Source organism: Eublepharis macularius, chromosome 11 (genome assembly GCF_028583425.1).
Source record: "Eublepharis macularius isolate TG4126 chromosome 11, MPM_Emac_v1.0, whole genome shotgun sequence".
In the NCBI taxonomy this organism is placed as follows: Eukaryota; Metazoa; Chordata; class Lepidosauria; order Squamata; family Eublepharidae; genus Eublepharis; species Eublepharis macularius.
This window is the reverse complement of record NC_072800.1, coordinates 59,359,130-59,386,159: the sequence shown is the minus strand read 5'-3', so window position 1 is coordinate 59,386,159 and position 27,030 is coordinate 59,359,130. Positions and strand designations below refer to the sequence as shown.

Sequence of the window (27,030 nt, the reverse complement as noted above, 5' to 3'; positions counted from 1 at the left end):
GAGGGAAGGAGCTTGGAAGGAAGGGTGGGGGCAGATAAAGGAAACCCTATAAAAGCTGCCTCAGGAGAATGCTCAGGGTGGGTTGTGTAGGAGTGATGGAGTGGAGAGGAGCGAGAGAGTGTGAGGAGGCAAGGAGGAAAGTTGACAGAGATTAAGGGGGATGATGGGAGCAGCTCGAGCAGGCCAGCGAATGGACTGAGAGGGAGTCTGGGTGATGTATACCGCCCCTCCTTCCAGAGCAGGGTCCTGCAGCATCCCTGACACCCCTTTGAAGTCAGAGTCAGGCAGGCCGGCGCACCGCCCACTTAGTCACAGAAAAAAACCAAATATACTTCTCACTGGAATTGTGGTAAGCCATTTAGAACACAGGTTGTTGCAGTCCCACAAAGAATCACAGGTTGGGGCAACAACTGGGATTCCCCACAGTGAAAGACTTGGGACTGTTGCTTCCTTTCTTCCTGTGTTGCCATAGCTGTCTAACGCTATTGCATGATAACTGTATAGCACACATTGCAGATCTGAGGTTAGATGGGCAAGAAGCTGTTCCAAGTTAGATTCATTCCCCTCGCTTACCCCCTCCACTTGATGCTCAACTACCCATAACATTCAGTGCCACCCAGAGAAATGAGCATAGCCAGACCATGGAGTAATGAGTGGGCCTTTTCAAATCACAATAACTTTTTCTGCATACCTGGGTAGTCTTCTCAGTATGCAGAACCCCCTAATGTTATCTGTAGATGGCTACACTACTTCTAGGCGCTCCACCATAAAACGCAATAGCACAGAAAACAAACTAGTACCCAGGAAGAATCACAGAGGGTGGAAGAGAACCCTCCTCCCTCCAGGCTATTCCCCCGCAATTAAACTGACTCATAATTCTGGAGAAACTGAATAGGTTCAATCAGACCATCTGGGGATTTTGTACAAAAAATGTACAAACTAACATATTTCCTGAATAATCACAGAATTGTCTCCCTCCCCACCCATGCCCAAAGTAAACAGAAACCTCAGACTTGTTGGGAGGGTAGCTTTTTATGACAGCAACTGAATCATGTTTTTGCTTTTAGAGAGAATGATACTTTTTCTGGTTCTTTTAATATATACAAACTCACCTGAAGAATGACAATAAAAGCCAGACAAAAAATGATAGATTTTGTACATATTTACTAAGCTCACTACGCCTGAATGTTAGTCTTTAAAAAAAATATATTCAAATGCTCATCTATCAAAAATTATTGCTTTTTGCTAGAAACAGGTTTTCCCCAAAACTAGATTTCGATTTAGATTCATTAGAAAAGATACAAATCCAACAGTTTCTGCATTGCATAATTGGCATACTAGACTGCCCCCCAAACATTTTAAGCTATTGTATTTCCCACACATTCTTGCATAGTAAGTATCATAGAGCTGACCATTCCAAAGTTGTAAGAAAAAGCAATTAGTCATGACTCAGTGCCAAAAGGGTAGTACTCAGAAAATTCATGGATAATTTTCAGAGCTTCATTATATAGTGGAAGATCTGAAAAAAAGATTGGGGAAAAGGAGAAGTGAATTTCCTAGTGCAATTAAAAAAGACTTGACATAATTGGTTAGTTCCAGTTATACCTGACATCTTGTTCTTATAGAAATTTCTCCCCAGTGAGACATTTCATCAGGTAGAAGTATTTTAAGCATTATCACAATATTGTACATAAGCAGGATCGTTTTGGCTTGGATCTCAACTAAAATTTCAACAGGCGTAAAAGATTTCAGTCTGTGGAGCATGACTTCCCGACCTCCCTCCTCCTGATGCAGTATAATATCCCTCCCCCCCTCAAGCTGCTTCTGGGAACAAGGGAAGCCCAGGTAGGAGGAAATGACAAATACTACCAGTACCATCAGATACCACCCATGGAACATTTATATGGGATCCAAGCCCCAGTTTGGATAAACAAGTGCAGAGATTAATTATTTTGAGGTGACAATTATGAAGCAGGCTTGCACCCTGAAAACACTTATTCAAAAACACCAGTAAATGACTTCTATCACTGGAGTGCCTAAGCATAGAGTCATGCATGTGGAAAACATTATAATGGAAATGAAAATCCACATGGATTTTCAGTTTTGACACGTCTTTTATGCATCTGCTTCTATGGATTGATTCCAAGACACCCTTCCATGGAGAAAAATATTATGTAAAAGTTGGCCCTTAATGTAAGAAGCTTTCAAGATCAGTTTGTGGAACCAATTCTTTACAGGGTTGGGAACTCAATCAGAAATATGGTAACCATTAATAAAATACAGTTTGCAATTCAGAAGTATTTGATTTACTTACCAAACAAGCTTTTATCCTCTCTGAATTGGGTATATGATGCACACAAGATGTTTGCTTGATTTGTAACTCTTCCCACTACCTCAATGACTCCTGAGAGCTCTTCATCTAGCTACCAAACCAAGTAAACCAATTAATGTCTCCAAATATCAAGAAGCTTGCAGACAATTAACTAGACAGTCAACTTTCAATTTTTCCCCTCTTTGCAGTTTTTGGTAACGTTATAGTCAACGTTTGCTGAAACACAGAAAATATATAATGTATAAATGCATTCTACAAACTCCATAAACATTTCTTGCACAAAGAGATGCACATCTTAATATAATGATTAACACCCTACTTACTTAAAAGATTTTTTCCAAGGTATTTAAAATAATTTCATCTTTTACATATGTGTAAGGGGGGGAAATGCAAGCTATGTAAATGAAAGGACAAGCTGCATTTGTACAGTAGCACGGAAATTCTTGCCCTATACACCCGCACAGATCATCTACACATTCTCCTTCTTTAAATCCTATCTAAAAATCCATCTTCTCCATGAAGCTGACTCCTACACTTACCTCTTTCTACCCACTATCCACTTTTACATTTCAACAGTGAATTTCTTTGACCAGGGATTTACCTATTGGGCATCACATAAACTGATGGAATACATACACTGCTAAAAAGATGCTGAAATAAAAATTTATAGATGAGGGGTTGGATTCTACCTTTTCTATTGCTGCAGAAAGACCCATTGACCAAAAAGGTTATTATGGGGGTCATAGGACTGACATGAATCTAAATAAACCCAGCAAGGAGCAGAATTGGGTAAGAATCTCCATCATCATTCCTGTTCTTGCAGAGGTGTTTATCTATTAATGGAAGCCCCTCTGATTTTCAACAATTTACCCCTCATGTTTATCCTGAGGATCTCCTGCCCCTAGGATCCAACCCAATAAAATGTAGTCAATACATATCCTAGGATGCATCCTCTGGTGCAGGTCACTGTATTTGCTTTGGTGAGAAAACAACTAATGCAGTAATACTAATGCATGCTGTTGTGCCACAGTAGTACATCAGCAGTTTGCTTGAATGGAGGTTTAGACCTCAAAACCTTCTCTTGTAAACTGTTGTGCTGATGCACCTTTCCCTCTCTAGAATTAATATAATCCCTAAAGCTGATACAAATTAAATATAAAAGTGCCTGTAATGATTTCAAGTAAACGTGTGCATGTGTCTTTAAATGCTTGGTGTGAGATAGGTGAAGAGTGGGGGTGAGAGAGAGAGGGATAAGTGAGTGATATGATTGGTTGATGACTGAGAGTGTGGGCGGAGTGAATGCAGTTTAGACAGAGAGAGGGAGAAGTTTCAGTCAGAAGAAAGCAGGCTAGCTGTGTGCTGCCTGAGTATGTTGAAGTATTTATGAGAGAAATATAACCTGTATGGAACCTGAACTGAGCATGTTTGCGAAAGAACACTCAGTCAGGGAAAGAGGCCAGCTGTGTGCTGCCTGAGCAGGTTTAATATTTCTGTGAATAATAGTCAAGAGAAAGCAGGCAAGCTGTGTGCAGCCTGAGTAACTTTAAGCACGTCTGTGAGAGAAATATTGAGTCAGAGAAAGAGGCTAACTGTGTGAAGCCTTAGAAGAGATCTGTGTGAATGCGTTTATAGGAAGTAACTTTAAGAACCGAGAACTACTTTTATGAAACCGATACGCTTCTTGACTAAATAAAAGTTTATTTCGTCTTTGTTATATCCCAGAGTAACTGTCATTGCTATATCCCATTCCTATCCTCAGGGCCACATAGAACCACGAAGGAGGCTGACGCTTAGGCACGTTACCAAAGGGAACATTTAAATAAAATATCTTGGAATATAATATTCCTGGTGGCAGCAAACTACCCAGAGGGTGTAAGGGAAAGATTAAAGGTAAAATCTACCCAAGAGAAGAAAAGGGTCATAACAGTGCCTCTAAAAGATGCTATTACTTACAGGTTCATTCAGCTCAATAGTTGCATTTTTTCCATCTCCATCTGACAGAAAGAAAAATTTTCCAGATGGGTGAATCTACAAAGAGTAAAAAGGGTATCATTTTCAAAATACGTATATTTCATGCAGAGAAACATTCAATATCAAGCACAGTAACATTACTGGCTATATGAATGCCTGCCACTGTCGTGCAAAATTACATCCAAGTGCTTCAATGAAGTAACAGGAGCACCAAAGCTGCTGCAACACAGTGGTTCGGCTACAAATCAGCACTCTACTGGTTTGAATATCACTACTGTCACGAGCTCAGTAGGTGGCCTTCAGGAAGCCACTCCTCTCAGCCTCAGCTCCCCAGCTGTATTGTGGAGGAAGTATTCTCAGGATTGCACTGTTAGTTAACCTGCACCCACAAACATCCAAGCAAACACCTCTATCATCATTCAGTTAATTATGTAACAGCTACTTTCCTTTTTCAAGAGAAACTGAAGGAACACAATGAAAGACATATAAAATAGGCTAGTAGCAGGGATTCATATCCCACATAGCTAGTAAGCTCATTGTATGACTTGAACCAGTCACTCACCCCTATTCTACCTCACAGGTCTGTTGTTAGGATAAAATGTAAAGGAGGTGAGCCACATACAGGTTTTTGGAGAAGAGGTGTGTTTTAAAAAAATTAAAATAATTGAAATTTAACTTAATGCAGCATTCTTTTACTCTGAAATAGAATAAACCTACATGATTCTAAAAGACATTTAGATTTAAAAATGTTTTCTTGCATAATTACTCTACAGTCCTATAAGCAATTAAAAAGGGAACCAAAAAGCACATGGAGCAGGAAGAGGAGCAGGCTTCAGATTTACACATAAAGAAAGAGCAGGTTAAAAACAATATCCATAAACAATGCTTTTCATTAGGCCTAACCAAAATGACACAAAGCAGTGTGCAACCTTTCAAGTTCTCCAAAACGTCACGGGGCTGAAAATTTTGCTTCTTAGTTTTATGCATGGTCCCTCAACACGAGGGGCAAAGCTCCAACCAAATATAACACAATCCTGTGCTGAGTTACCTGCAAATCAGCCTCGCGATACAGTGGGACTTCTGAGCATACATAAATCACACAATTTCTAGAGGTTCGGAGGAAAGAACTAAAACCCTGAAAAACACAAACTTCAGCAGTTCATACACGTTTCGAAGGTTTTCCCCAAAAGCAAAAATGAGGGAATTTGTCCGCCAGAGGGAGGGAGCCGAAACAGGGGTCCCGTTCCTATAAAATAGGGACAGTCAGAGACCAAGGCGGGGGGGGGGGGGTCACGTTTCGTGGGCCGACCGAGGCCTTCCTCAGCAGCACTTAACAGTCAAGAACAAAAGAAGGGAGCTCTGACTCTCAAAAGCTTCTAGCCTTGAAAAATCTGGTTGGTCTCTAAGGTGCCGCTGGACTCCAATCCCACTATTCTACTGCAGGCCAATACGCCTGCCTGCCTGCCAACCTTAAACTGTTCTAAAAAAAAATCGTCAAGTGAAGCCCCTACCTTTTCCACACGCCCCACAAAACAAACCGGTTTCCCGATGTGCTGCGCCAGGTGACTTGTGGCTATACGAGGCCGAGGCCCTTCAAACACGTCCGCCATGACAAGCCAAACGGACCGATGCTCTCCTCCGACAAGCCTTGGCGGGAAACCTCTACTTCCGCTCTTCACTGCCAAGTTACCACAGCAACATGGACGCGTTGAAGATTAACGTTTCCTGCCGAATCATCTGCGAAAATTTCCCATACGTGTATGCTCTCAACTGAAACGTCATTTCCGGGTAGCGAAGCCCGAGTAGCATACGAGTTTTCGCGCATGCCCACGCACAATTTCTTTGCGTCTCCAAGGTTACTGTAGTTCAGTCCTTAGGATACGTCGGTGGTAAACCCGGAAGTGAAGATTTTGAGGAGGGGAAAAACGGCCGCTAAAGGTAAGCGTATTAGGGAAGAATTAAATTAGGTTCTCCCGTGGTGAAAATGAGAAATCGACTCATCCCTTATAAACTATATGAGCTTTAGGGGCTTGAAGACTGACACCGTTATTTATCTGTTAAGTGAAGGAATGGGAACATGCGCATGCGTGCTCTGTGTTTTGAAAGCGGTATGAAGCAATGACATCGTCCCTCGTCGGCTGAGGGGCGGGGTCGTTTCTTTTTTATACATTCATTAATTAGCCTACATGTGACGTAAGTTCCCTTTTTTTACTTTTAAGGGGGCGTAACGCTTATCTGTTGAGTTTTTTTTTTAAGAATTTTTTTTTAAGTGGGTTGGCTGTGGCCTGTGTTGATTTGCTTCCACCTAAAGCCTACTCAGTTCAGTGGGACGTGTTTCCGAATAAGCGTGCGATTGGAGCTGACGTTACGTGGAAACTAGTGTATGATATTGGCTACTGCCCTAAATAGAAAAAAGTAATCTTGTGATTTTTCTAATCAAGAATGCATCTGCTACAGTCGTTTATGTGGGTTTGGTTCAGACGTTAAGCTATTCATGTCAGCAATTAGTTGATATTAGCCGTCCTCATACGTGTAAGAGCCCCTGTGCAGGAAATGGTGTACCCAATTAAGGTCTGTCACTAATTTGCCGGAACTGCTTTCGTGAGTAGAAAGATCGCAAGATGGATTTTTTCTAGATTCGATATACTGTGACACCCACACTTTCTCACTTCGTTTAGGCATGGCAAAACAAACGCGAAGTTGTTTGGGACATAACAAGCGTAGCCTTGTCTACTGTATCCTCGGTTAGTTTGGCTCTCTAGTACTGTGATCCTAATCTTATTTACTTGGAAGCGAATAGTATTGAAAACAGTGGGATTTACTGCTAAACAACTACTCATGGATAGAAAATGCTTTTAAGCACTTGTGTGAAGGAATTTTATTTCCACTGACACTGGATACTTTTTGGCCCAAGAATAAAGTTTATGGTCTGGTATTTCCACTGCTTATAGGCTATAATAGCTCTTCAAACACATCTACAAAACCTTTTTGTTGTTTTTCCTGTATGTTGATCCATGGTGGGGCCCATAGGCTTTCAGGTATTTTGCACCCCAACAGTCAAAATCAATATATTCTTCAAGTTGTTTTGTACTCCAGGAGCTTCTTTGCAGGGCTATATTAATAAATGGCCGGGCCCCCAGGCTTTCAGGTATTTTGGGTCCCCTCCAGCAAGTCAGTCTTTCACCCCACTACAGCTGACAGCCTGATCCTGGTCCAGTAGGCACTAGACCGCAGTACATCGCCCTATATCCATTTTGAGGGTCTCTTGAAGGATTCTGTTCTCAATTTTTAAAATATTTTTATTGCGCAAGTAAAACTGTTCAGGAAAGCACATTTTCACAGTATAATTGTTCAATACTGTAATATTTTGAAGTGAATAAAATTTATATTATTTATTGAAAATATATAATTTATGGATAATTGTTTTAATATAAGAGACCATTTGTTTCATTTCAATAAGGAAGCAGTTAATTATCTTATGAATAGAGGTTATATAAGAGAATCAGTTAATTGTGCCTCAGCAAAAAAAATTGATGGGACCCTAGTCCCTGCAGGGCCCATAGACTTCAGCGTAGTCAGCCTTATGAATAATACAGCCCTGTGTTGATCATACATATTTGCAGTAGCTGTCTGTAGTAGCCATTTGTATTCTAGGAGAAGGGGACCACATTTGTTTGTGTTGCCTGATCACTCCAAGCAGATCTTATTTGCTTCTTGGTGCAGGCAAGTGGTTTTTACAAACTATATAATGGCAAAGATAAAAATGAGGCCCAAATTTTCTTTCCAGTGCCTAGATTGCAGTCTTTTTCAAACGCTGTTGTCCCATGTCCATTTTTTTTGTCTTCTGCATCCCCCTGTGTAGCCTTCCTCTCATCCCTCTCATGCCACACTGCTACTCTGAATCATGACTCCAGTTTTTCAGTACAAATGTTTATTTATAGAAAGGATATTGATGTAGCCACATACTGGCAAATAAAAACTAGATGGCGTCAGCCACTAAAGGAGGGGAGACGAAATACAGCAAAGATCTGTTAGTTCCTGTTTGTGATGAAGCAGTTCTGGAAAAAAAAATCTGGAAACAATCTGCTTAGCTTTATGGGGGTATTGAGTAAGACACAGAGGACTGCTGCTTCATATATTATGAGATTCTTTCACACACTGTGCTTTACACGTATGCAGTAATGAGTAATTAATGACGTCGTAAAGCACACATGCACACTGCAGTTGAGTTTGGCTTTCCAGTGGGTATATACCACATGTTCACAAAGAGAATAACAGTACTTATGATTTATATGGTGATTTAAAATGTTCATAGTACTTCATTCATATAATTGCAATATTCCTTAAAACAACCATTTAAGGTTAGTTAATATTAGACCCATCTTGTAGATCGTGGTGGGGGTGGGGGGGAGTGCTGGAACAGGTTTGCCTAAGGTGTACTCAACTACTGAGGCTAGAATTGAACTGCTATTAGAAGCTGCTGTCACTGTTGGCTTGCTTACAATTTTCCCTCTGGCCTATATGCTTTTTCACAGTTATTTAAATTTTTATATATTTTTTAAAAGTGCAATAGTGCATGAAGTGTTAGTGGTGTATACATTCACATATAACAATCCTCACTAAATAATTAAATATCAAAAATACAATAAATAAATATTCAATCAGTTACAATAAATATAATCCAAAATCCGTTCATATAAATAGAAATCCAACTGTGGGGTTTTGCTGATGGTTCAGGGGGAGGAATTTGGTTGGTTGTATTTTGGAGTTTTTGCATGTAGCTGCAGCCTCTGTTTCTTGTAACAGAAATATGAGAACTTTTTTCAGTGTCATTAATGAAGGAGAGGAGAGTGATGAAAGCTTCCTTGGTTTCCCATTGGAGAGAGAGGGGGGGGTATAAATGGAGTCAGTAAATAAAAATTGGAGCCTATTTTCCTTATGCCAAATTATAGCGTTTTAATCAAATAATCTGTGGTCTACCTGTTGAAATTAATGAGATGTGATTGGACTAGAGATGTGAAGGCCTTGAAAAATTCAGAAACATTTCCATTTTTTTCCTTGAGGACTTTTTATCAATTTTTTCAATGGAAGTTTGGAGAAACATTGGAAAAATGTATGAAGTGTTTTCTCTTTCAGAATGAGTGAAATGCATATTAAGACAAGGTTTTTCACACACAAAGTGTATGGCATGAAATTTTCATGGCACTGAAAGTGTATCTTGCAGATGCTTTACAGAAAGGTAAATTATCAGAGTGAACAGTTGCCAGTAACCATGTTTAATTTTTTTTGCCTGGGCATTAAATCAATTACACAGGGTGCTCCTGTGTATGTTTTTACTTATTACTGTGTATGTTTTTACATACACCTTGTGTGTGCTTCTTCATAATATAGGACAACCAGTATTTGGACTGACAAAATGTTTTGGATCATTGATCAACATGTCAATTATCAGCAACATTAAGTTGTATGTTTTCCTAGCCTTTTCTCCGCTATAGCCATTTCTATACTGGCTCCTTTTTGATCTTTTGCTTTGAATTCTGACATGTTTTAGTTCTTTAATTTTAAAAGGTTACTAACCATACTGCCCTCTTTTTTTGTTTTACAAAGATGTTCAGCTTCTTCCGAAAAAGCCAGGATACTAAGAAGATACTGGTGAATGAAAAAGAAGCAGATGGATTTGTTTTCTTGGGTAAGTGTTTCTAAGATAGTAATAAGCATGATTTTCTGGATATTTGAACTGGTTCTGTGTACTGTTGAAACATGGGACCTTATGAAATATCTGGAAAATAATTCTGAAAGGCATTTGAGTTGAAAAGTAAATGCAAACATCTAGTAGTAATTCAGAGATTTGTTTGGAAAAATGGTCAGCTTTGGTATAAGTTTATTTCTTCCTTGCTCTTTGCTACTCAGGAGCTTACCCAGTCCTCCTGGGTCCCTTACAACAGCCACATCACATTTTTTACCCTAAAATTTCTCTAAGGAGCTCAGAATGGTGCACGTGATTCTCCCCTCTTCCTTTGTATTGTCTCAAGCCTTTGAGGTAGTTCAATCTGAACCCAGTGAACTTCAGTAATGAGTAGTGGAATGCTTGGCTTTATATGTAAAAACCACAAAAATCCCAAGGTACAAAATAAACCAAACTCTTATGTTATATGTTATATAACATATAACATATATGTTATATCTCAAACCCAAGTGAAAAACTCACAGGACTACTGTAGCTACAAAGCTCTCAGTACAAATTATATTCACTTCCAAAGTATTCTTACAAATGTATGAATATACAAATAAATGATTCAACGAAACATTCATACATTTCCAACCAAACGACTGTAAATTATTATACAATATCTAGACCGTGTGTTACATGTCTAACACCAGTGTGACATTCATGTTGTAAGTTTTAATTCTGTCTCCCTGGTATGGAATCGAGAGAAATGTTCAACCAGTAGAGCTTCCATGACTCTATTTTTAATCCTAGAAAGATGTTCCAACACTCGGACACGAACCGGTCTTGTCGTGCTGCCAATGTATAATTTGTTACAGCTGCAGCTGATAAGATAAACAACTGCACTGGTTTGGCAAGTGGAAAAATGAAAAAGCTTGGCTGGCTTCTACCAGGGCCAGGGCCTTTTTGGTCCTGGCCCCAACCTGGTGGAACTCTCTGTCTGGACACTCAGGCCTGCCAGGATCTTGTATCATTTAGGCGGGCCTGTAAGATGGAGATGTTCCGCCAGGCATATGGTGGAGGCTAATTTTAGCCCATCATTGCCGAGCTTTCCACCGGTCTCCCTCTACAAGGGGTATGGAGAGTCCACCTGGAAGGGGCACAGTATTTTATCTGTTTTTATCTGTATTTTATCTGTTTTTATAATTGATTTTAAGCTGTATTTTAAATCCATGTTGTACCTCGCCCTGAGCCCGCTTGTTGGGAGGGCGTGTTAAAAATAAAATAAAATAAATAAATAAATAAAGTGGGTTGTAAGTGACATGAGATTCTTGCTACCTATTGCATTGCCCCTATTTGCATAGGGATTACCGTGACAAGGCTATTATGTCTTTCTTTGTTTTTATTGAGATCTAGATATAGTATAGAATCTGCTCTGAATGACAACTCAGTCACGGACTCAAGAGAGTAAACAGGGAGTATTCCACTACTTGATTGTTTCCATCTCTAATTTGCCCGTTACATTATCTCCCTGAGGAATGACACTCTTTTTCTTCTTCAGTAATCGTTGGGTGAGACTTTGTCAACTAGTAAGTTAGCAAGTTCTCAGAACTCTTTCTCATGAGAATTTGTGGGCTGCGTCATCCTCCAACTCTCTGTGGAGTTTTCCTCTGGTGAGAAAGTGGAATCTATTCCAATCCTGTGCCTGGGGAATGAAATAGTAATATTTCTTGCTGCATGTTGTTTGTCAGTAAAAGTCACCTAGTACCTGAGTGTGTGTGCTCAAGAGGGTGCGTTCTCATGTGCATCCCACTGGGTATGCTGTAGCTGATATACCAAACAAGAAACTTTTAAGAACTCTTCACTTAGTAGGAGAGCCAGAAACCAAAGTTGTTTTCCATGCAGTTAAATGGAATTTTAGCTTTCCCCCCATTTGTAGCTTGTTTGTGTTCAGCTGTACTATCTGCTATTCATATAGTTATGCTTGATAACTGTAGTTGATTGATAATATCTAATACAGTAGGAATTTCTAGTATGTTAAAGGAGTCAGCATTGACTTTAGCAGTGTTTTTTTTCTTCTGTCTTATTTTCCTGTGGAGTGTTCTGAATTGATATTACTCTGCCTTATCAGTTAGCAGACTGAATAAGAGCTCGCCTGTGTGACACCTTATCCCTATTGAAGGCTGCTTCTGTGTGGCAGTCTCCACACCTTGGCTGCAATGTCTGGCAGAGTTTACCATATAGATTATCCTGCTCATGCAGAGAGTTTTAGTATTTTTAAAAGCCTACAGATTTTTAACATTTTTGTAAAACCTCTTCTATCTTTTAAGTACATTACAACAATAACCGATAAAAAGAAGGATTAAAATATACTGGAGTATGACCGTCTACACTGGATCATTTCAGGAACACCCAGCACTGGTGCAAAAGTTCTTGGTATAATTGGGGAGAATCCCTCTGAAATTCATGCTAGATGTTAGGTGTGTTGCCTTAACTATGGTTAAATGTTGTTATATTGGCATTCATTATAATTCCCTTTACCAAGACACAAAACTGGTTAGGAAACCTTGCTTAAGAGGGAACTTGGTTGCTGTTGTGTCTTTCCTGGCTTTGTGTCAAGTCTTGTTTTGTTCATGGAAGAATTAAGAAAGGATGGTTTTCACCAACAGCAGCAGCTTTGAGGGGTGGGGTGGAGGACAGAAAAAGGAGATCAGCAAAGATCCTTTTCTTAAACAGTGTCTCATTCACAGTTTGGATTCAACCCATGGGATCATTGTCATTTACAGACCCTTACGTATTGTCCTCATGGATAAAGTTGTAGAAAATAAGCACATAGTTTTCTTATTTGAGATTCTTATTAGCACTCTTCCTATTTTATATTGCCATATGTCCTCTTTGCCTTTCACATGCTGTACAGCTTCTTCTGCTTAACAAATATACATATCCTGGAATGTATGCATGTATTTTGGTGTATTTAATAGAACCCGTGAACCATTCCATATAAAGCCCGTTCAGAATTTAACTATAGATTTGTCTTTATACTAGCTGAATCTTGGAAGTGAGGCTTGTGGCTTTCTTTTTCTTGCTTATTTTGCAAATAATGGGCGGGGGGGAGTCCATGTTACTGTAGTTTGAGTTCAGTGGGCAAGATGGATAAAGGGAGACCAGAAAAACAATCCTCTCCAGTGTCAATGATTTCTAGTCGCATAAGGAGATAATTGCTACCCCTTCATTCAGCACAGAGGCAAAATAATCCTCTTGGGTGCTGGTTTTACACAAAAACAAAGTGCAGTATGCTTTTACATCATTAGATGGCATCTTTCTTCATGCTCATGTGCTTTTCTGCTAAATTGAATAAAGTGTTAATTATCAGGTTAACTAGTTTCCCTACTGCAGGTTTCAGGATTGTAGAATCCATATTTTAGAAGTTAACCTGCTGCATAAATATGACGCCCCTTTTCAGTTGGTTAATAATTATGAAATTGCCACCCCTAAAATCCACGTGCTGATTTGTATTTTATTTCCTTCCAAAGCAAGATTGCTACAAGTAACATAGTAGCAGCATAACACAGAAAATAGAATTTGCATGACGTACAAGAAAAAGTAAATAACAGGATGTAACAATGTAGATAACTAGAAGCGTCAGCCTTGTGCTGTATTAATACTATTAACAATACGTGTTGGCTAACTTTGAGACTATAACTGTGTTTTGGCTGAATGAGCTCAGTCAGCATCTCCTATGCAGATTAAGCGAATTAGGTTACAGAACAATAGAACTGAATGATGTTTAGTATACGCAGGTGTGTTTCTTAGGTGTAGAATGTTAAATACTGCTTTTTCGAGAGTTTGAATAGTGCTTTGTCTAATTTTTGGCATAGCTTTTTGTAGACACAATTGTCTGTTCCTTGAAATTCTGTTCTTAGGCTCAGCATATCATATAGCTTGCTATTTTGTATATGCAGTCAGTATAGCTTATATGAAAGAACATTTGGATTATCACATTGCTATCTTAGAGTTTGTTAAGTATGTTGAAATCTAAGATCATAAAACTGCATTCCTCTCTAATATAACACATAACTTAGCTGTAGATAGACTTTTAGGGTTGGATCTGGCAATCCACAGGTTTACGGTTGCAGATTTTTCCCTTGTCCCCCTCCCCAGTCTTTTCTGACCCTCAGAAAGCTGATTCTTGAGTTTATCTGGCTAGGGGGAGCTGTACGTAGAGGAGGAATGATGAGAAATTGCTCTCTTCCATCCGTACAGTTTCTTAGTATGGGTCCCTAAACAGTATGACTAATAGTTGCCACCTAGGGGCTATGTCGGACTGCGTTGCAGCTAAGTAAGCACACCGGACACTTGTGTGGGTTATAAATGGCCACAACTTTATTGATTACAGCTATATGGAGCATTGGCCTGGCATCTGGGCTGGATCCCCATTGGCATCGTAGGCCTCACTGCCGAACCGATGCATCACCCGCCAGCCTCCCGCTGGCCACCACGGCACCTGCTGTTCCATCACCGGCCCCGCCTGACGACCCGTGCCTCCAGATCCGTCGGGGTGAGCAGCTCGCAGGCCCACTCACCCTGTTGGGATCCAGCCCAATGCCTCAAAACCCGCCAACCCCTAAAGTTGTGACAGCCCCCTCAAAAGCTCTGAAATTGCAGAGGGTGGGAGGGTGCATGTTGATCCTGCAGATGCTCGAACAGCAATGGCGCTGACCATGCGGTTGGATCTTCGCGGGATGGACGCTCCACCTCCACTCTTCATCCCACCTCCACTTCGTCCGGCCCCAGGTGGCAACCCAGCTTGCTGGTGAGTCAGCCGCTTCCTTTTGCCACCTAGGGGCTATGTTGGACTGCGTTGCAGTTAAGTAAGCACACCGGACACTTGTGTGGGTTATAAATGGCCACAACTTTATTGATTACAGCTATATGGAGCATTGGCCTGGCATCTGGGCTGGATCCCCGTTGGCATCGTAGGCCTCACTGTCGAACCGATGCATCACCCGCCAGCCTCCCGCTGGCCACCATGGCACCTGCTGTTCCGTCGCCGGCCCCGCCTGGCGACCCGTGCCTCCAGATCCGTCGGGGTGAGCAGCTCGCAGGCCCGCTCACCCTGTTGGGATCCAGCCCAGTGCCTCAAAAACCGCCACTGGAGGCAGGCCAAAGGCCCGCCTCCCCACCAACGCTCCAGCTGCTGTAACCACAAAGGTGGAGCCACCCCAACCCCCGGGGGGCCCCAACTTTGATGACCAGATGGAGGCAAAAACCCCAAGTGTCCTCAGCCAATCTGGCTCCTTGAGGGAAAAATTCCTCCCTGGCCCCCGAAGGCGACCGGCACAACAGCCCTGGTGATCCCTCCGCCTGCGCTGCTCTCGCTATTACTCCAGCTGTCCATCATTCGTGCAGCCTCTTCGCGGTAGGGGTACCATGCCTGCAGTCGTGCCTGCAGCTGAACACATAACGTTAGTACTCTCCTTCCTGCCATACCCCAGGTAGGCTCGGGACGTCCACCTGCCCGCACCCTTGCCCTGCCAGAGGCCAGGCTCCCCTCTGCTGCTGCGGTGGCTCCTCCGATGCAGACTGATTGGGGCCCGTCTGCCCTTCGCGGGAAGCCCCCTGCTCGAAGGCTGACTCGCCTGCCTGCTGCGAATGGTAATGACTAGCCAGCAGGCCTGCAATGGCCGGGCGCCTGTCCCTGTGTCCTAGCCTGCCTGCCCTGGGCAAGAGGCCCCCCCGTAGCGCGGGGGCGCTCCTCGCTCCGTGATGGAGCCGCACTGCTGCTCCGCACCCTGTTGGATCGGTCTTGAGCTGGACCTGACCACTCGCGCGCCCCCTTGCTCGGCACGTCTGCCAGCACTACGCCCTGTTGGACTGGCCCCAGGATGAGGCCACCGCCCCTTCGCTAATGCGGCATGTCCCCACCGCACGTGAGGCTGAGGGCCGCCTCAAACAGCATGCTTTCCCGAGGTGAATGCCTAACCCGCCCGGCTGTTTTGACGTGACCTGCCAGACGTTAGCTGTAATAGGTCGCCGGGCATCCCTGTAATGTGTTCCCGGCAGGCCCGCCCGCCAGGCCCCACTGGCCCGAAGCTGACTCCTGATTCTGCCCTGCCCGTCGCCCGCCAATGCGAGATAGCTGCCGTGTGCAGCCTGATGGTCCTAGGTGCGATCATGCCTTTCCCCCTTTGCGCCGGGCATTCCCACGGGGCCTCTGCTGGCATGACCCCTCCTGCCTGGCCGGGCCACTCCGAGAGGAAGGCCGTGAGTGCAGCCCCGCCGGCCCGCCCGGCCGTAGGCACAGTCAGTTCAGCCCTCCTCCCAGCCCTGCCGGTGCTCCCCCGCTTCCCAGCTCCTCCGGGCAGGGATCGATGCGCTGCTTTGTGTCAGGTGCCATCTGCACGAGCCTATCCCCTGGAAGCGAGGAATATGACGAGCTCCAAAACGATTTCGCTCTGCAGACCGCCAAACTGACCTGCTCACCAGAAGCTTGACGCGTTCTGGGCGAAACGTCTGCCTGTCCCTGACTCGCCACTGCTTGGTTGCCGCCACCAAGAGAACTTTCTTGGTGCTCTGTACTCTCGCCGTCGACTACTGGCTGGAACGCCTACCCATCCTATCCGGCCGGCCCTTCCCCTAATCAGGGGGCAGCCTGCGGGTTCCTGGCCCCGAGTCTTTCCTCTGCCAACCCAGCACCGCCCCGGAGATCCCAGGCCATGAGCAGTGACTGAGGGGCACACCGGTCTTCCATCGCCCCCTTTGTGGAATGCGCCGAAGGTCTCACGGCCGCGTGGCCCCGCGCGGTCCCTGGGCGTGGCCATGTCCACCCACCCTCGTCGTGGAATCAGACCCCGGGTGGCGCCCTGGCCGCGAGCCTGCCCCTAGGTCACTGTGTGGCTAACGATGAGTAGCGTGCTGTGCCGAGCGCTGCTGGTACTGCTTCATTCACTGATGCTCCTTCCGGGCGCGAAGGTGGCGAATCAGCCAGAATTTGCCCTGCATCTTATCCAGGACCGCCCCAGTGGGGGCACACCCGGCTGTTGCCGGGGGTATGCCAACTGAACAGCAATGGCGCTGACCATGTGGTTGGATCTTCGTGGGATGGATGCTCCGCCTCCCCTCTTCGTCCCGCCTCCACTCCGTCCGGCCCCAGGTGGCAACCCAGCTTGCTGGTGAGTCAGCCGCTTCCTTTTATTGCAGATCCTGTGACCCTGGGAATCAACTTTCCCAGGATCAGAAAGGATTGGGGAGGATGAGACATATCCACATCAATCAGTGTCTTCTAATGGATTGGTGAATCTAACCCATTATATGCTGGCAATGCCCAGTGATCCTAGCAAAAGCTATGTGATATTGGATACACATGAACAAAAAGCCGCATGGAATAGGGGCTGCAGTAAGGGGAACTGTGCAAGATTGCCCCTCTTGCAACAGCAGGAATTTGGCAGAATCCTGTCCTGTGTGGTTTGAGATATATTAATGCAAACTACAATAGGATCCCACATAATCTGAGGAGAGGTTGCAGCCCTTTCAGCAGATATCTCTGACCTTTATGGTTTAGGCTACACATGTTTATTCCTCAGAAGATCTGTTTTTTTAACCAACGCATTCGTTCTATATGCTGTCTTTTCAAAGACCTGCTTGAGGTGACTCACAAAGTAACATCAGTATAGTAGGTTGGATCCAGCCTCATTGATAAATTGCCAATTTAGACTAGATCCAGACCAATGAAATAATAAAAACAACAGAATTATCATTAAGAAACAGACTATAAAGACCATCTAGCAGCTTAAATATTCGTTAAAAAGTCCTCATGCTGAAAGCAGACCATAAAGACAGCCACAAAAGATGGAGCCATTCAATTAAAAGCCAGGTCCCGTTTGGGCCTATTGCCTGAAGAATAGTAAGATAGGTGTCAGACAAGCCTCAAGAGGGAGGGTATTCCAAAGGTCTCATGCCATCACTGAAGAAGCCTGGTCACAATCTGCCTCACCTCCTGGGGGCAGATTGGCCATTAAAGCTATCAGGAAAGTCCTGGTGGGCCACTGTCCAGGGAGAAACTCTCCAGCTGCCTCTCACCCTGTATAAGGCAGGTAGGTGGAAGCTGGCAGATTAGCAGGAATTGGCAGCCATCACTTTGTGGATAAGAGTGCAGGGTCTTTTTCCAGGGTCATTTTTGCTTCCCAGTCCACCCTTGCTCACCTTTACAACTGGTTATACAGACAGTAAGGCTGGTAGAGAAGATGTTAACTAGTGGTTGGGCAGTATGAAAGGAGGCAAGCTTCCTCTGCCAAAGATAGAAATCATTTTGCTCAAAATGATAAAGGGCAAGTGCTTGATAATGTAGCTACAGTTATTTAGGTAGCATATTTTGACAATGGCCTTGTCTGCCTTTTCCAGGAATGGCTGCAGTTGGTGAACTAGCTTAAGAACTCCTGGCCAGTGGCCACCTCTGTGACCTGTTTATCCAGTAACAATGATGAATCCAAAAACATTGTCAAACTGTGTCCAGAGCAGGTTATATACCTCTTCTGTGGTTACTTTTGTCCACAATCCCCATTACTTGAGTCTTGTTCAAATTAGGTTTTAATTTATCCAACCTCTTGTGGCTGCCAGGTATTGATTCAGAATGGTTGCTGCATCCCCAGAGATTTATTAAAAAGGAGAGAGAGAACTGGTATCATCAGCACATTGATGACATATCAGGTTTCCTGACAGCCTCTTCATATAGATGTACAAAAATTAGTTCAATGTATGCTCTTAGAATACTTTGCATTTTTGCAGTTTAATCTTGGATATATCCCAAAGTAAGTCACTAACTGGTGCCAAGATTTTCTCCTCTTCTTTTCTCCTCTTTATCATATCTGTAAATGGCACTATTGCCTTTAGAAAAACTTTGGCTTACCATACCAGCTGCCAAAACTATGGTAGTTCACATCAGAGGCTTCTATGAAAAGAAATGTCCTCCCCTAGACTCTTCATCACATTCTGTAAGAGTGACTGCATCCTTACTATACAAAGCCTTATTCTGCATACTGTTTCCAGTCTTTGACAATGGGCACATTAAAGAAACCTGGGCAAACATCAAATGATACACATTTTCTTAGATATTGGTTTTATGCATGCATTATTCTTTCTAGTTTTAGCCAGTAAGTGTGCAGCTATATCTGTTTTCTAGTCAGGCTTTGCATTGTCTACCAGCAACATCCAGTTCAAAAGAGATTTTCAAATAATTATATACAGGTTCTGCTAAGATTCTGGAAAAGACATTCAGTTTAGCATTCAGATCAGTTTTGGTTAGTCTTCATAAGCTTTGAATAAAAATTTCTGTGTCAGTGTTAGGTTAAACTACAAGATTAGTGTAATACTTTGCATGAAATGTATGTAATTTGGAGTTTATTTCTGCTTGCTAATATGAGGTTTTCAATAATTGTTACTGTGAGTTTAAATGCAGGACTCTGCAGAAAGAAGGAGGGAGCTGGATGGGTGTATGAAGTGTAATCTCATTGGATGGTGGAGGTGGAGTGAACTGAGAGCTGAGGGAAGAGGTTTTCAGTCAGTCTTTGGGTATCTCAGAAAAAGATAGTTCTAGCTAAGTTAGGCAATCTGTATGGAATCCTGAAAGTGGTTTTATTCTTGCTAAGTCAGGCAAACTGTGTGTGCACCTGGGTCAGCTGATGTAAATCTGAGAGAGAGAGAGAGAATTCTACCTAGGTCAGGCAAGCTGTGTGGAAAGGCCTGAATAAATCTCTCTCTGTGTTGATGAGAAAGTAGTTTATTCTGTCAGTGAAGATCTGTGTGGAAAATTAGTCTCTGTGACTGAGTCTGTGAATGTACCTTCAAGGATATAATTTTTTTTTAAACTACCAAGCTTAAGAACTATTGTGAAAGCAACACACTTATCAAAACTCTGTAACCATCATGCTTGTGTACTTATAAATAAATTCTTTTAAGAAAGAAAGATCCCTTTTTTGAGGTAAAAAAATATCCCTTTTTAAACTTCATAACCACCCTCGTGCTCTGACCATTCTTTCAAACTATCATCTATAGCAAGCCTTCCTGTATTACCAGTTAAACCGAGGAGGTTTAAGGCAAAAGCCTTTGGTGGCAGTGGAAAACTTTGGGGGGAATCAGGAAGGCAGTAATATATAGGTCACACAAACAAAAAAGGGACGGTGTTCTCATGGTAAAAGCCTGAACAGAGTAGAGAACATCTGGAGCTCTTGTGTGAGTGGAAGTAAAAAGAGTGTTGGTTGTGACCAGGCCCCTGTGAGGTAAAGTTTAAGGTAATGTAAGGAGGAGGTGAATTGAAGGTCCAGAATCAATGGTTATAAAAACAAGTAAAACAAATAAATTATTACAGTTAGTATTTTACACAGATTTTGGGGGGACACAACTTTGATGGATATATAGATGGGTAAGGATGGTGAGCATAGTGCTGATTTTCCTTATAAGTAAGAATGTTGGTCCATAAAATAATCATTTAACAGTGCGCTTTGTGTTAATTTATGGTTTTAAAAAGAATGCCAAATTTTATTTTTGTTTTTCATTTAGGAGATGAGAGTCAGGATAAAGGGGATCTCTGATTGTATGGAGGCGGCTAAGGAAAATGATGTGATTATAAATTATTCAAAGCTGTATGAACCAAGATTCCAGGTCTTGTGGAATATGACAGTTGAAAAACAGCAGTTGAACTGGCAGGGGAGAGAAGGTGGCAGTCTTAAAAAGTTTTGAATGCCTTTTCTGATGCTGACATAAAAAGGATATAGAAATAAAGTAAGCAGATACTGTATGTTTGGCTGGAGGTAGCTAGGGACTTTAATATTCTGTTTCCATTCAATAACTGATGTATTGGACCTGCCTGGAGTGAAATCACAGCAATTTTAATTCCATTTTCTTCAGGTTTTAATAATCTATTATTGATATGGTTCTAAATATATCCTTTATCATATGAATGTTGGAGATCAACTCACCACATGCTGAGGTCTGTATCAGGTTACTGAACAGAAGAATATTTTGATCCCTATAAATGCCTGTAAGATTCATCCAGGGAGCAGGACTTAACAGGTAAGTGACTCTCCAGTGATCTGAAAGGGAAGTAGAAGTTTCCAGGAGAAGGTGCAGCTACAATATTGCAATGTAGAGCTCTGTTTAATTATAGAATCAGAGTTGGAAGGGGCCTTACAGACCATCTAGTCCAACTCCCTGCCCAATGCAGGAACAGCCAAAAGCATTGCTGGAAAGTATTCATCCAGCCACTCCTTGAAGACTGCCAGTGAAGGGAACCCACCACATCCCTATGCAACCGATTCCTTTGCTGGAATACTCTTAATGTGAATATATCCAGAGGAGTTAGCCATGTTAGTCTGCAGTAGCAAAATAGTAAAGGTCCAGTAGCACCTTTAAGACTAACCAACTTTATTGTAGCATAAGCTTTCGAGAGCCACAGCTCTCTTCATCAGATGCATGGAGGGTATGAAGAAATTGGCCAGAGATATATAGGTGGTGAGGGAAGGGGGGAGAGGGTGCAGGGAGTAAGGGTCATGTAAATGTTGCTGAATTGGAATTCATTGCAGATGGGGGGATCTTTGAAGAATTGACTTGCCTTAGTCCCCTTATGAGTTTGACAGAGGCATAACTTGATGGAAGTCATGCTTATTCTTAGTCAGTATGCCATCAGCTCTCTCAGATTTATGCGTGTATACATAACAACCAGCTGATGGCCCTATTTGTGACTTCTGAAGATAACAGAAGAGAAATATGTATCAGGAATATTCCTATTTTAAAGATTTTACTTAAGGCTCTTGAGAGTTACTCCCATGAATATCATCATAAAGTTAGAAAGATATATACATGTGCCTGCTTTAGAGTCAAGTAGGCTAAGGGCCTTTTCACAGAAAATCCGATGCTCCCCTTTCTGTGCCCAGGATATTTTTTAGCTGACCTATTGCTGGTTTGGGCATATGACACCACAGTTTTTCTAACAGCACAGCCAAGTGTAAAACAACATTGATTCTCCCTCTGAGGCAGAGGACATCTTGATGGGTGATTCTCACCCTCTAGTCAGGGAGGCAGGAACAAGTTTTCTACTTCCTGTCTTCCTAGTGGGAGTCACCCTTTCTTTCAGTTTCATTCCTGCCTCAACAGGGAGAGCAGCTTCATCTGTGCACTGCCTTGCCTTTCTACTGTTTTTCTTCCTTTCCTTTGCTTCTACTTTTCAGAACCTGATTCTTGCCTTGTTTACTCCTTTCTACTCTACCTCCTTGCTATTCTCTTTCTCCCTGCACGCCTGCTTAGAAAGCTTGCAGGGGAAGCTTTCTCCTTCCTTTGGCTGTGGCGGCCATTTCACGCCAAGACAGAATCATGGACCAGCAGAACATGCTCTTCCATCACAACAGGATTCCTCGCCGAAGGAGAGTTGGAAGCCCCCCTCACCACTGCTTCCTGGCAACAATCCCAGAGACAGTGGGGCAAACCACGAGGAAGCCGCAGCTGCAGCCACTCATATTGCGAAGACACCAGAAGCACAAAAGGCGCTATTCCTCTGTGGGCAAAGGAAACACGGCAGCCATTTCTTGCCTTGCAAATGAGGGCAACATTGCCAACCAGCTAGGAGGCGGCTATGGAGTGGATTTCTCCACATCCTTAAGCCAGTCTAATGGCGTAAGACCCAGTGCGGGGCAGCCAAGCCAGTCTGAGATTCAACAATCATTCGTGCCTCCAGATCCCATGGAGAACAAAGGAGGGCTACTTGTGAGTAATGTGATGGGATCGGGACCCATGGTAGCACCTCAGGAATTCCTAAATGTCATTAGACAAATTATTTATTTATTTTAAAAAGCTAGCTTATCTTACCTCAGAAAGCCACGTAGCCATTTCTGGCCTTGCCAATGCTGGCAACCTTGCCAACAGACCAGGAGGTGGCTTCGGAGTGGTTTCCCACATCCAAAGCAATCAATAGGCGCAGCACCCAGTGAGAGCACCAAATAGCAATGGCCCCAGGGTCCAGTGCTGCTGATGGTCTACTTGTGAGTAAAGCAATTGGGTCAGGCACTGCAATGCTATTTCCAGATTTCCTAAACTTGATTACATAAACTCAGACTGCCAATTTTTGTCAGAGTGCTGAGGGAAGAGACAGGCCTCCCTCTGGTCCTTCCTCTAGGCCTTCCACCCCGCAAACAGGGAACTGTGGAAGAGGACATTTCTTACAAAGGGAATCCTAGCAGGCCCTCTGAGGCAGCTAGAAAGGAAACCTTTACCAGAAAAAGAAAGGGAAACTGAAACGTATGCAGATAGTGAAGTTTTTTCTCCCTGTTGGTTCCATATATGCCTACACGCCCTTTTTTCCTCCAGGGAATGGGGCCTGCTCTCCCCAGGGTTCTCAATCTCTTTTAATCAGCACAGAGTAACTTTATTCTGTAGAAACAAAAAGAGCACAAGGCCTAGCAGGCCTTCAGACAGCTTACATAGACATGAGTAAACCCTGGACTGGAGTGGAACTGCTCCAGTTTTTAGTGTCTTGGAACCAACATAAAACATGAAACAGACTCCACAGCGTTACAATTGCCTGTGCTGAGACAGTTCTTGCTGCAATTGTGTTCATCCTATGTCTGGAATCTTTCCTGTATGACACCATTTCTAACAAGAGACAGTTTGGTGTTATGGCTGGAGTGTTGGGCTGGGATATAGGAGATCCAGATTCTCATGCCATTCTCCTTGGGAGACCTGCCTGTGGCCTTGGGCCTGTTGCATTCTCTAGGCCTGGCTTACCTGTGGGTTTGTTGTGTGGCTAGAATGGAAAGATATGAAATGTTGTATGCGCCTTAGAGCCCTCACTGGGGCTGAAAGCTGGGGTTTAGATAAACACAACCATCTTTATACTCAGAAAGGTGCCCTGGGACAAGAAGTCCTTGATGAATAAACTTTCATTGAATTGGCTACTGGCAGGGCCACTGCTGTAACCCTTAGCAAATATATTCTTAGTTCCAGTGGTCATTATTGTTGTTGAGAATCTACAGATTAAATCACACCTCATCTCTATTTCACTTTCTGTAGACAGCAAATGCTATAAACTGTTAGTCTATGTAAGAACCAGAATTCTCTGTTGCAATTTTTCCTTTAAGCTACTGATGAACAGGTCATTATGATCTCTCTGCCACCCCCTTGAAGGGAGCATGAAACATGTTTAACCCTATCCTAGGGCATAAAGGGTATGGGCCAAAGTGCTTTGATTTGAGGCCATTGACCATCTCTAATAGCAGATTGCATCCTTGTAGGAAAAGATAAACCCAGTGGCTCACTAAGAACTAACGTTTATTTGCTATGTATTTTTGTGAGTTCAGTTTACTTTTTCAGATATCTCTGTGTTTCATAGTGACTGTTGCTGTGACTTTACAGAGACTCTGAATTCTTCGGTCCAAATAGACAGCACTCTTGTTACAGGTAAGTGCATCCCTCCTTTCTCATGCTTCCACTCCCCCAGGACAAGAGGAAAAGGAGTGTACACCATATTCACAGTTGCCAAAAAGAACGGAGATTGGAAGGTGATATTAGACTTAAAATATTCAACGAGTTCATAAAACTTAGGCATCTCAGTTTGGAGACAATGAGATCTATCACAGAATCCCTACTAATGGAGGGCCCATAGCACAGTGGCAGATCACCTGCCTTGCATACAGAAGGACACAGGTTCAGACCCTGGCATCAGTTGTTCATGGATCTCAGGGCCGACCTACACCAAGGAGTACCTTACTGTACTAGATCTAATGGAATCATATCTCCACATTCCGATCTTGTCCAAGCGCCGAAGACTCCTCCATTTCTTTGCAATGGGGCTTCATCTACAGTTTAGAGTACTTCCATTTGGCCTCTCTAGGGCACCGAAGGCCTTCATAAAGAATTTGATCAACCCATTGTAAAGCTAAGGGAGGAAAAGCATTCATCTACACACTTACTTGGATGACTTGCTGATCAGGTTAAGTTCTGCTTGCCTACAAGCTTACAGTTCCTGATCAACTTACAGAGAAGTTCTTTATAATCCAAACAGTGACTAGAACATCTGGAAGCCCTATTAGAACAACACACAATTGTATGTTCCTAATTGAAGCAGTGGCAAAGAAGAGAAAGGAGATGTCACAAGGGATCATCAAGGCCAGATATTTATTGATGACATTTGTGAAACTGATGGGTCTGAGAGCCAGTTTGGTGTAGTGGTTAAGAGCACGGGACTCTAATCTGGAGAGCCGGGTTTGATTCCCCACTCCTCCACAAAGCCAGCTGGGTGACCTTGGGCGAGTCACAGTTCTCTTGAGCTCTCTTAGCCCCACCCACCTCACAGGGTGATTGTTGTGGGGTAATAATAACACTTTGTAAACCGCTCTGAGTGGGCATTAAGTTGTCCTGAAGGGCGGTATATAAATTGAATGTTATTATTATTATTATTATACTGATTCTGAGTATTGACGCCATCCAGTGAGGTCAACTACATACAAGACCCTTACAGACTTCTGAGACCCTTCCAACTACAAATTATGAACAAGCAAGGTCTTTCCATTCAGTTCCCCCTCACAGTATAAATAAATAAATAAAATAATAATATTTATTTTTTTAAAGCCTCATATGGTGGCTTTGATCAGCCTTCTGCAAGGTAAGCAACACTGCATTCCAGTAATGGAACAGGTTCCATGGATACCAGTCTGTCCAGATGGGGAGCTGCACTAGAAGATCCACCAGTGCAAGGTTGATAGTCCAGTAGTGAGAAGATACCCTTTGTCAACCTACTGGAGCGTTGGGCAATTTATCTAGCCCTACTACACTTCAGACCACAAATACCAGATGAACATGTTCTAATCAGAACAGACAGCATGTCAACCAATTACACCAGGTGTTTCCATCCCAGAGTAACCGATGCGTTGACATCATAGTGGCCAAGCATTCTGCTGTTTGCCTTCCAACCACTCCAATTCTCCTGAAGCCAATCAGGAAGATAGGAGAACAAAAACAAACAGAAAAAGTAGAAATCATATTGGTAGCACCCTACTGCCCTCAGCTCCCACAGCTCTCTGCTCTTCAACAGCTGTCAACACTTCCACCACTGACTTCTCCAATATCTCTGGATATGCTCCAGCGATGCCAAGTTCCGCATCCACACCTGGAATAGCTACATTTAACTGCACGGAGAGTGAGCGAGACTCTCTCGGCTTAGGTTATTCTCAAGAAGTAACCAACATGCGACTGGCCTGTAGGAGACAGTTCACTAACAGGATATATAATACATCATAAAACGCCTTCGCAGGAGATGCAAAAGAAAAAGGGTTTAATGTCATGAAACCCCAAACCAGATCCATTCTATACTTCTTACAGGTTGGTCATGCAAGCGGTCTCAGAGCCTCAATCTTAAGATGTCACGTCACAGTCTTAACAACAGTACTGCCACGGTACTAGAGTCTGAATCTGTCCAGACACCTCACATATGTAGCTCCCTGTATGCTCACATATGTAGCTTCCTGTATGCATTTTCCAAGTCAGAAATTGGTGAACCTGTGGCAGATCCTTCAGAGTATCACACTAAAGGATCTGCCACAGGTTCACCAATTTCTGACTTGGAAAATGCATACAGGAATTTCTGACTTGGAAAATGTATACTGATACTGGACACCTCTTCGAGAGCCAGTGAAGGAAATTCCTCTTATGTGCTTGAGGACTTTGCTCCTCTCCGCAGTTACATCTGCAAGAAGGGTATCGGAACCTGATACCTTGTTAATTAACTTGAGCTACGTATTTTACACAAGGACAAAGCGGTCCTGAGAACAGATCCTACCTTCATATCAAAAGTGATCTCTCCCACAGATCACTGGAATTATGTCTACTATCAGTTGATCAAATACTTTTCATCCCAAAGAAGAAATGTGGCATACTCTGGATATAAGACTTACTCTAAAAGCATTTCTTTATAGAACAGCAAATCTGGAAAACAGCTTCCTTATTCATCTTTCTATCCTCACCAAATAAAGGAATAAGGATGTCTCAATCTGCCATTAGCAGTAACTTCAAGGCATGC

The 27,030-nt window shown here is 43.0% G+C and overlaps 2 protein-coding genes across 3 annotated transcripts in view; one reads left to right on the top strand and one right to left on the bottom strand.

Moving 5' to 3' along the window:
* Positions 1–1,147: 1,147 nt before the first annotated feature.
* RPA3 (replication protein A3) lies at positions 1,148–6,074 on the bottom strand. The gene is made up of 4 exons (XM_054991564.1): positions 5,815–6,074; positions 4,286–4,360; positions 2,315–2,423; positions 1,148–1,519 (listed from the first exon to the last, which is right to left on the bottom strand). Exons 1-4 carry the CDS (start codon positions 5,911–5,913, stop codon positions 1,443–1,445), a joined length of 360 nt encoding a protein of 119 aa, XP_054847539.1. The 5' UTR covers positions 5,914–6,074; the 3' UTR covers positions 1,148–1,442.
* An 80-nt stretch (positions 6,075–6,154) lies between these two features.
* UMAD1 (UBAP1-MVB12-associated (UMA) domain containing 1) overlaps positions 6,155–27,030 on the top strand; it is a 68,764-nt gene continuing 47,888 nt past the window's right edge. The window contains exons 1-2 of one of the 2 annotated variants that reach the window (XM_054991562.1): positions 6,155–6,241; positions 9,911–9,992. In XM_054991562.1, the coding sequence (XP_054847537.1) occupies positions 9,911–9,992 (82 nt within the window). In that variant the 5' untranslated portion in view covers positions 6,155–6,241. Of the gene's footprint in view, positions 6,242–6,421; positions 6,497–9,910; positions 9,993–27,030 lie in introns of those variants that run through there. The other variant, XM_054991563.1, reaches the window with a different exon arrangement.

Bases quoted from the DNA above. Each gene is read 5' to 3' on its own strand.
- RPA3 (XM_054991564.1), bottom strand. From the start codon at position 5,913: ATGGCGGACGTGTTTGAAGGGCCTCGGCCTCGTATAGCCACAAGTCAC. The intron at 4,361-5,814 runs GTAGGGGCTTCA...TACTCTTTGTAG, and splicing joins TTGTGGGGCGTGTGGAAAAG to ATTCACCCATCTGGAAAATT. The intron at 1,520-2,314 runs GTAAGTAAATCA...TCTTTTTTTCAG, and splicing joins AGAGGATAAAAGCTTGTTTG to ATCTTCCACTATATAATGAA.